The sequence below is a fragment of the Salvelinus namaycush genome, unplaced genomic scaffold, assembly GCF_016432855.1.
Source record: "Salvelinus namaycush isolate Seneca unplaced genomic scaffold, SaNama_1.0 Scaffold158, whole genome shotgun sequence".
Taxonomy (NCBI): domain Eukaryota; kingdom Metazoa; phylum Chordata; class Actinopteri; order Salmoniformes; family Salmonidae; genus Salvelinus; species Salvelinus namaycush.
Window position 1 is genome coordinate 135,432 of NW_024058319.1, and position 10,180 is coordinate 145,611.

Sequence of the window (10,180 nt, forward strand, 5' to 3'; positions counted from 1 at the left end):
CAATACACAACTTGCAAGCAACCTCCCTTTTAACTAAAATGTCCACCCAAATACTTCTGGCAGGGCAATAATAGTCCAGCTCTAATGAACTTCAATGGGAAGTGCATTTGAAAAATAGAGAGTCTGTTGCAGGGTAAAGCACTGGAACGATGGAGGGAAGAGAAAGAGAATAAGAGAGATCTTAGCTGTGGTCTTCAGGCGTGCCGGTGTACTGTCTGACTGTCCGATGGTTTGTTGGTTTGTATGTTAAAGCTTCGCAACCATGTTGCTACTAATCCATGCGATCCATAACCGGCGTGGTCCCAAACGAAAACAACCACGACCTAGAGCGGTCACACCGAGGATTGAGTTAAATACTTTATAAACTACACACGCTGAAAACAAACAACTTCTGCAGGATAGCACACACAATCAAACTGTCGCGCCACCCAAGACTCCTCCCCAAAGAGCTGTCTTTATTTCCTCCTTCCGTACTGCTGATGCGCTCTTAAAGTGGCAGCGCACCGTGAAGGCTCCATGCAGGATTTCACCACAAGTTGATCCAAGAGTAACTGTTGCTGTTTTTCCAGTCTATCTGAATAGTTGATCATGGGCACGTAGAGTATGGCATTGGCATTGGGAAATTTACTTTCCGCCATTTTCAAAAGTTGTTGTAGTTGCTTCCAGGAGGTCAACACCAGCTGTTTCAAAAGGCAGTTGTTTAAACCCCCCTGATAGAACCACCTTCTCCACTGTTGGGTGTTGTTCTAATTTTTCTACTACCCCTTTTAAATGGTGGAATGTAGCACCAGGGAAGCTATCTGCCTGCACTCTAGGGTCAGTAAACCTAGGGGCCTGTTGCACAAAACTAGGATAAGGGATTAAGCCAGGATATCTTGGTGATCCTGGCTCAATTGATCCGTAATCCGGTTGCACTAAAGATGGATAGGGGGCAGGAGGATATGTTATGGTATAAATTACCATGGAGATTTATTCTGTGGAGCTAGCCTGCTCCAGACCAGGCTAAATTCCAGGATCTATTTAATCTCATCCCTAATGTCAGTCAGCAGTCACCACAAATGGAAACCAATAGTTATTTCACTGCTCACTATACATTGTTATCACATATAACTAGACCCACTGTCATTATTTAAACGTTTGTGATCATTAATTTCAATGATTTTGGATAAAAAATGATTTTTAGATGATGTTGCTATCATTAGATAATTTACAGTTTCCCATAGACTATAAGGCTATATATAAAATGATAGAATATTAGGGCCACAGAGGGGAAAAAAACACAAGTCATAATATTGTAACCAGTTGTTTTAAAGGAGGACAGTTGTTAAAATGACAGATGTGGGGCATTTCGTGAAATTGTACTTCAGTATGGTTTCATAAACAAAGACATGCTGATGTGCCAGAATATTAAGTATCACATTGTCATAAGTATCAAAACTGTAAAAACAATATGTAGCTTTTCTGCAGAAAGAACCAGCCTCATAAATTTATGACTTTATCCTTTTTCTTCAGTGTGGCCCTAGTACTCTGTCATATAAACAAATACACATTCCATATGAATATAAAAACACAATGTGTAACATTATGTTCCTTTATTGAATAAGGACAAAACAAAGCAGGTAAACCATCAGCTCCTTTCGAAACTGAAGTCACAGTGACTCTACAAGATGGAAAGCACAGAATCCAAGCATATTATACAAAATGATACATACACATTCAAAGGTCTGTATATAACACACCCTGCATGTCTGCACACTAAAATAAATGCAGGACAAATCCATACACATCAACTGAACAGACAAATGAATGGATGCAGTAGCCTCCCTGCAGCCTTGTATTACACACAGTATACCGCACAAACATCATAAGAGGCCAAATTCGTAAAAAAACGAACCCAAAAAAACCCAAATTCCTCTGCCACCGCAGGACATATTTAACCAAAATTGAAAGCACACATACTAACTAAAATAATTCAACACATATTGGTCCCTCAGCAGCCGACCACTGTCGTCATCAGGGAAGATTGCCGGATTGTCCCAGTCCATGGCTGGTGGCACTCTGGGGGCCCTCTCCTTCCTCAGGCAGGCCACATTGTGGAGGACAGCACAAGCCACAGTAATATCACATGCCCTAACAGGGCTGACCCTTAATTTGTGAAGGCAGTGAAAGCGTGCCTTCAGGAGGCCAAAGGTCATTTCAACTCTGGTCCTGGCATGGGCATGGTTGTAGGCCTGCTGTGCTTCCTGGGGGTCTGTGAAAGGTGTCAGGAGAAAAGGCTGGCAGCCATACCCCCTGTCTCCCAGCAACACACCAGAGAATTCACCTGTCAACACAAAATCTCATCATTACTACCTCATAAACACAGTGATATTCTTGACACAGCCATGATGGTTATAAATAGGGGTTGTGTGGCTTACCTTGTGATAGGCACTGATAGATTTCAGAGGCCCGAAAGATTCTGGAGTCATGGACTGAGCCAGGCCATTTTGCCACAACATTGCTGATCACACAGTCAGCATTGCAGACCATCTGAAATCATAAGATGAGGAATATTACACCAATCTATGCACATCACTGGCAATGCAGAGTGTTCGTCAATGGACAATATCAAAAAGTTATGTTCACCTGAACATTAATGCTGTGAAAGGATTTCCTATTCACAAAATCGGCCTCATGGGCACCTGAGGGGGCTTTTATCCTTATGTGTGTGCAGTCCACTGCACCAATGACATTGGGGAAACCTGTCACACAAAGTAATGAGTATCCTACTATGTGTTAACAGTTGTCCTGTAATTTGTAGATCCTCTTACCTGCAATCCTATAGAACTCCTCTTTGATGTCACAGAGTCTTCTGTGGCCAGGGAAGGAGATGAAGACATCTGCTAATGCTTTGATAGCCAGACACACACTCCTTATTGTGCGGCAAATTGTGGCCTTGTTCAGCTGTTCTGCATCCCCCACTGAGTACAGGAAGGTTCCACTAGCAAAAAAGCGCAAGGCCACACAAACCATTTGCTCCACACTCAGTGCATGGCTCCGTGCAGTGCGGTGCTTAATCCTGGGACCCAGTAGTCTGCATAGATACCTGATGCCATCTGCAGAAAACCTGTATCTTTCATATAGATGGTCATCAGGGAAGGCCAGTGGGTCCAACCGGTCCCTGAAGACCCTTTCTCGCCTGTAGGCTCTCCTCAGCACAAGTGCTTCTTCATCCACCACATCTCGCACGAATGGGCATGCCATTGTCAGAGCAGAAAGGAACACACAATTTTGGGCCTTCATATAGGCTAGTGGCCACACCTGGTGCTGGGGGGGTGGGCAAAAGAGGGCGATGCCTTATAACGATGACTTGGTTGTACTGATTGCTGGGAAAATAAAAAAAACCTTAGAAAGATGCCACCGTCCTGTGTGCTCACTAAGAGCTCATATGTCATGGCTCACTTGACTTTACGAGAATATACCTAATTTTTATTTTGAGCTGTGTCATCTTCTTGGAGCTGGGGGAGGAAAGAAAAATAATGATTAATACATTTGTGTTACAGTTAGCATACAGTGTACATTGAAGGCATATCTCACCTCCCTCAAGTTTTTTTATTTCAAGGTCCAGTTTCCTAATTGTCCTCTTTTTTATTTCGGACTCCAGTGCAAGATTTTCCATCTTTTTCTTCTTGTACTGAATGTCTATGTCTGCCAGTTCTATTTGGCGCCGGAGGTGGTTGCCATACAACTTTCTGATAGCTTGTGAGCTCTGTGAACACAATACAATTAGCGCAGCTGGAATTTGGCAGGATGTGGTGTCCTTTTATTAATACGCACTATGTTGCCAGGCTGGTTTTCCCACTGTATAGCATCTGGGTCCTGTAAAAGAAATTAGATTTTTTGATTTTGATGAGGACTCCTCACCATTGTAGAGTAAATAGTACTTTCACAGTCTTAACATGATACCTCATGCCTTCTGGAATCCAGAGAGATGGTCTCCTCCTCATCATCGTCTCCATCATGTGCTGTTGCTGCTGCACTGGGGCCTTCACCCTATCACATTTAATCGGATTCATATTGAAGCTAGTAGACAAGACATGCCAGGCCTACAGTATGCCTTTGATGGAGTACTCACTGGATCAGCATCGTCTGGTGCTTGTGCTGGTGGCTCTAACAGGAACACAGTGCTGCCAGACACTGCAAGGCAATAGGTAAACCAAAGTCAGACAGTCCAAATTGATTCAATATGAATGTGGTTGTATCCCATGTAGAGATGGAAGGACATACCTTGAATGAAGCGGGTGGCATCTTGGGAGGAACCTATGCTCGTCTCTTTCCCCCCAGGGATCCCCTCTAAGACGGGCCTGCCTTTATTTAGCTCCAAGGCCATGTCCTCTGCTGGGGTAAGGTCAGCCTTTGGTGACCCACCACCCGTGCCTTGTCTGTGGGTATTCTTTTTCACTGCTAAAACAGTACAGACAATGTGTGAGCAGGCACCTTCTGGGTACAATATATGCTTGTGCTTTGTTAAATATTAGTCAGGGACCATACCATTCTGCAGAATGTTCTTGTATTTGATTTTGACCTGCTGCCATGTCCGTTTTGGCCCGTTCATGTTTAATCTACACACACACACACACACATTTAATGGAGTCACACTGCAAAAAATTACTTGGTATTTTTGTCTTGTTTTCAGTAAAAATATCAAAAAATTTATCATAGCTTTATACAGTGTGATGGAGTTACTTTACACAATTTCACTCATATCTGCAGTGCATTTCAATTAAAAATTTAACCGTTTCATAATTACAGTACAACTGCATTTTTGGAGATGTGAATTAAATATTTGAATTGTAATTGTGATGTTTCAGCGGAGCGGTGAGTGTGTAATTGTGCACTACTTACGCATTCAGGCGGTCTGCAATACTTTGCCACGCTTTTTCTCTTTGCTTTATCACTGTGGCGGTGTTGCCTTTCTTCTTAATTATATCTTTTACCTCCTCGTATGCCTCCATGAGGATTTGTGCTTCCGACGGGGAAAAGTACGCGGCTCTAGTTGCCATGGTAAATCAGTTAATCTGTGATCTGTGGCGGGGTCTATTTGAGTGAGCCGTGAGCGCGCACCTATCCAGGATTGGTTTCACCTGGCTTAATGAATCCGTGTCTGCTCATCCTGGCTTGGTCTTTGTGCAACCAATTAAGCCTGGACGCACATGTTTTGGCTTCATTGAGCTCAGCTGAGTCATTTATCCCGGATGTCTTAATTCTACTTTTGTGCAACAGGCCCCAGGGGGGGAAAAAAAACACATTATCATACAAAAAACAAAACATAAAACATGCAAACAATTAAAATCATGAGTCCCTGGATGTTATGCTACCAACACCTGCTTTGGTGATGGTTCACTAACCAAAGGAAATTGTCCATAAAAATAGCAATGTTCAAAGGTTAAAAAAAGTTTAAAGGTTATAAAAAAATCCTTCACCTTAATCCTTTGTTCAGGTATTTGTACTCACTCACCCTTTCGAGTGAATTTTCAATTTTCTACAGAGGGGTTAGGGTTCTAGTTGAGTCGGTTGATCCACTTCCATCTCTGACACGTGGAAGCTGAAGGGGGGGAAGGGAGGGGGTGCACTCCACATCATATACGCGCGGGCCGGAGGGATCCGGGCGCAACCGGCCAAAGTTGTAGACCCCATGGTTGCCCACTTGTAGATTAACCCGTTGGTTGGGTTAAAGACTGTCTGTCCGTAGGGTTAGGTATAGTTTTTAGAATGGTTAAGGTTAGGGTAAGGTATAGTTATTAGAAGGGTTAGGGTTAAGGTTAGGTATGGGTTTTAGAATGGTTAGGGTAAGGTATAGTTTTTAGAATGGTTAGGGTAAGGGTTAGGTTAGGTAGGTCTGTCAACTCGACGTAGGATCAGGCAAAAGCCCTTGAGTTGCGTACCTTATGCAGGTCCGGACCTCAGTTGGTTGCCATGTGTCCCTGTCGAGTGGTTAGTCATTGAACTGCCAGTGGTTTGAGCAGACAAAAACCCAGAAGGCGAGCCCTCTCTACGGTTGTCATGCATCCGCCCTTGGAGTTCCGTCCTGCGTTTCGGTAGGTGTATGGAGGGTTTAGGATCAGGCAAACTTCCTCTGGCTTTTGTATCGTACGTCTGCCAGGAGTCACAGTTGATTGCCATGTGTCCATCCCCACCATCTCAGTCGTAGGTAATTCAGTGGTTTGGGTGATAGTGACCCATGGAGCTATTCCCTTCCAGGATCGTAGCGTTCCAGTGGTATGTCATCCCTAGATAGTGAATTTTTTCATAGTCCAGGTAAAAAAAGTGGATCGGTTGTCCAGGCTTAGTGCGGCGGGGTAAGGGGTCACCCAGTGAAAAATTGTTCTGTGGGATCCAATTTTCCGCCAGACATTATCTGGGCACCCCAGGGATTACACGGCCGACGCGAATCCTCCAGCCGCAGCGCCTGACCCGAAAGCCCCTCTTTCTATGAATAAGGTACCCCAACTCGCTAGGATGAAACACGCGCTACTGAACATACTGCCAATCCAATTCTAAACTGGAACTAAACTAAGTCGTCCAGCGCGGTACGTGAGTCTCCTGTTTTTGTGGACTTGGGGGGGTGGGCCGAGAGGTCCCGAAGGAGTCCGGTCAATCCATTTCATCCCGTCTTCTTGCTTCTTGCTTGGTGTATGGAAGGGCCTAATTTGCTTAGGGTGTAATCGCTGCGGGGGAGTCGCCAAGGTCAGGGTTCCCAGAGTAGTTGGAGAAAAAAAGTTCTCGTCAGTTGGGGGTGCTGGTGGGTGTCTTCAAAAAAGCTTTTGGAAGGATGGTGGGTTGGTGGTGTTTTTTTAGTTGTAATTTTGGTTATTTGTTCCATTTTATTTATTTTCGTCAAGGGTCCATGGTCATGGTAACCCCGAGTTCAATAAAAAAAATGTGTGTGTGTGTGTGTATATATATATATATTTTTTTTTTTTGAATAATGTGAAAGTAAAGTGGCTAAAGGTAAGTATTTTTGAGAGTCCGTGGTCACGGTAACTCTATAGTGCTATTGGAGGTCTATGTTTGTGGTCTTAATGACCCCCTATTTTTTTGTGGGGTGTGTAAGGTGCAGGTTTGGTGTGTGTCCAGGCGATCCTCCGCCGTACTGAAAGCCTCAGTGGTGGTCCAGCCCATGGTGTTGGTCCTCGAGGGGGTTAGGAGGTCCATCCTTGGTCCGTGGGTCCCGGTGAGATTCTTTCGTTTCTTCGTTGTGGTTTGTTTTTTGAGGTGGCTGCTGACCAAGGAACCCTTGAGGTTTTTGTTCCTTTTGAAGGCCAGGATGGGTAAGTGAAGAGGGAGTAGTTGTTTGGACTTGAGTCTTTTTTGGATGCGAGTAGCCACTCGCTAGCTGGGTGAGTTGTAGGTTGTGATGATGGGTATGATTTGGTGGTATCCTTTGGTTTGTCCTGTCCGTGTGTGTCTCCCGGTGTTGTGTTTGGCCTTTTTGAGTGCTGAGCGGGTATATCCTCAGTTTTTGGTTAGGGCTTTGGAGAGGGTGCGCGTAGCAGTTTTGAGGTCTTTAGGTTGGGTGCATATCCTGTGGTACCTCAGGAATTGTGATTTTAATATGCCTCCCCTGGTGCGTGGAGGATGGAAGCTGGTAGCATGCAGGAGGGCATGTGTGTCTGTTTTCTTGAAGTACATTTTGGTGTCCAGTCTTCCCTTCCTGATGAGGTTGGGTCCTTTGTAGGTGACGATGTCCAAGAAGTGTACTTCAGAGCGGTTTAGTTTTTGCGTCAAGTGGATGGAGGGGTGGTGGTTGTTAAGGATAGCGGTGAATTGTAAAAATTCCGCTGCGCTGTTGCCATATGCCCCATATATCATCTAGGTATCGGAAGAAGCAAAATGTTTTGAGTGGGCATAGTGGGTAAACGGTGTTTTCCCATTCCGCTAAGTAGATTTCTGCGTATGCCGGTGCGACTCTTTTCCCCATGGCTACTCCTTTCATTTGTAGGTAGGTGTTGCCGTTGAATTTGAAGTTGTTATGGGTAAGTGCTATTTCCAGGAGACGTAGGAGGTGGTCATCTGGTCTACCTGGTAGTGGGTATTTTTGTAGGTAGGTACTGACCGCTGTGAGTCCTGCTCCTAATTCGATGTTGGTGTAGAGGCTCTCGATGTCCATGGTGAAGAGGAAGTCTTCAGTGGTAACCGGTGTGTTGGCGATTTTGTTGTAGCTGTTGTGTTTAGAAGCTAGGGGGGCGTAGGTGTATGTCCATTGTGAGATGCCGTATGTTTCACTTCCACAATCCGAGATGATGGGCCACTTCAAAATGAGAGAGGCCAGGAGGAGGGGTCTTTGTGGATTTTGGGAAGTAGGTAGAAGCACCTGCTCCTAGTGGGTTGGTCCCTTGCGAGGTAGTCCCGTTGCCTTTTGGTGATGTGTTTTTTTTCGTTCTAATTGTATGAGCTCTCTTTTGATGAGTGCTGCAGATCGGAGGTAGATGGGTCCCTGTTTTTTCTGGTGGAATTCCGTGTTTTGGAGTTGTCTTGCTGCTTCGAGAAGGTATTGTTCGGTGTCCATGATGACAATCGCTGTACCTTTTGTCCGCTGGTTTTATGATGGAGGAGTTGTTTTTCGTTTTAGTGCTGTGGTTTCCTCCCTCGTGAGGTTGTTGGTGGGTTCCGGGGAGAAGGAGGTGGTATTGAAGGTGTCCCAGTCTTTATCAATAATTTTCCTTATCAGGGGAGGTAGGTCTTCGTTTTGGGGGACCCAGCCCGAGGGTGTCCGTAGCCGTGCTAGTTTGTCCTTGTGGTCTGTGGTTCCGTGTAGTAGGGGTTCCCGATGATGGAAAAATGTAGCTACTTTGAGTTTGTTGTGGTAGTTGTTGATTTCCGTTTGTAGTGTGGTGCGGGTACGGTCCCCGTTTTTGGTGGTAGGGATGTAGGTGAGGCCTCTGCGTATGAGGCTGAGTTCTGTGGGGGTAGGTGTGAAGGAGAGTGATAAGTTGATCACCTCGGAGCCTTTAATAACTGGTACTATGTCGGTGGGTTTCAGGGGTGGTGTTAGTGAGTCTCTCCTTGTTTCGGGAGTAGGTATGTGCTGGTTGTCTATCCCTCTAGATGATCTGCTTATTTTGGGAGGGTGGTCCTGTAGTAGATGGTATGTATTTTTCCGTATCTTCTGTTCGGTAGGGAAGGATGGTGTTGTCTTCAGCGTGGGTATGTGCGTACTCCCCCTGGTCAGGGTAAGAGAGGCAATGTGCTATGTGGTGTGGTGTTTCCACCATTTCCAGATGGCTGTGGCAGTCTTGGGGGTCCAGTGGAGGCAGTCCTGAAGGGTGTGGAATTCGGTTGTAGGTAGGAGAGGGATGTGTGGGTGGTTTTTGATGTATCTGTTGAGGATGTCCAGATTAATTCTCTCGTGGCATTTTCGGGGAGTGGTTGACCAGCGGGATGAATATGTCCGCGTTGGGGAAGACTAAGGTGGCCGTGTAGTAAAGGTTGGAGATGTTGACGCGGTGTGGTGGCGTTCCCTTGTTCCCTGTTGTTGAGGCCGAAGGAGAGGATTAATTTGGTGACCAGGGGTTCTCCCTTGGGTAGGAGAAGTTTTATCATCCCTGCCGCGTGTTCAATTCCGGCTCCTGGATAGGCTTCGATTTGGGTCTGGTCTGAATAGATAAGGGGTAGTTTGCAGATGTTTGAGTCCCCCATGATGAGAATAGGTCGGAGTGGTTTGATTCTCCACCCGCTTTTGTTCCCTTCTGACAGGTGTCTCCTGAAGTGGCTGTTAGCCGAGTTGAGTGGTGTCAGATCCGATGGTGTCCCTGGGAGATCTGAGGGTGGGGTAGATGTCGCCGTGGATTCCAAGACGCTGGTCCTGCTGGTAGAGGGTTGGGGGTGGTAGTTGCCCCATCCGTGGGTTGGTCGTGTTTCTGTAGCGTGATTGTGGGGGATCACAGGATTTGTGGAGTCTCTTCCCTGGATTTTGTGGAGTATTCCTGTGGGTTGGTGTCATTTGGAGAGGAAAAATCTCTGCCTGTAGGGGTGGAGGGGTTCGTGGTCGAAGGTAACCCGAGTGTTATCCTGCTGTAGGGTTGTGGGTCGGGAGGTGGTAGCGAGGGTGTTGAGTTTTTCCACCTGCGAAGCTGCGTTCATGAGTGCCTCGTCCTCGATGATGTTGATCTCCAACAGGTGCTGTGGGGATGGTGGCTTG

The 10,180-nt window shown here is 45.9% G+C and overlaps 1 protein-coding gene across 1 annotated transcript; it reads right to left on the minus strand.

Annotated features, from left to right (window-relative positions):
• Window positions 1-1,675: 1,675 nt before the first annotated feature.
• On the minus strand, window positions 1,676-3,341 carry LOC120037126 (putative nuclease HARBI1). The gene is made up of 4 exons (XM_038983302.1): window positions 2,811-3,341; window positions 2,626-2,741; window positions 2,418-2,529; window positions 1,676-2,323 (listed from the first exon to the last, which is right to left on the minus strand). Exons 1-4 carry the CDS (start codon window positions 3,280-3,282, stop codon window positions 1,959-1,961), a joined length of 1,065 nt encoding a protein of 354 aa, XP_038839230.1. The 5' UTR covers window positions 3,283-3,341; the 3' UTR covers window positions 1,676-1,958.
• Between the last annotated feature and the right edge of the window lie 6,839 nt (window positions 3,342-10,180).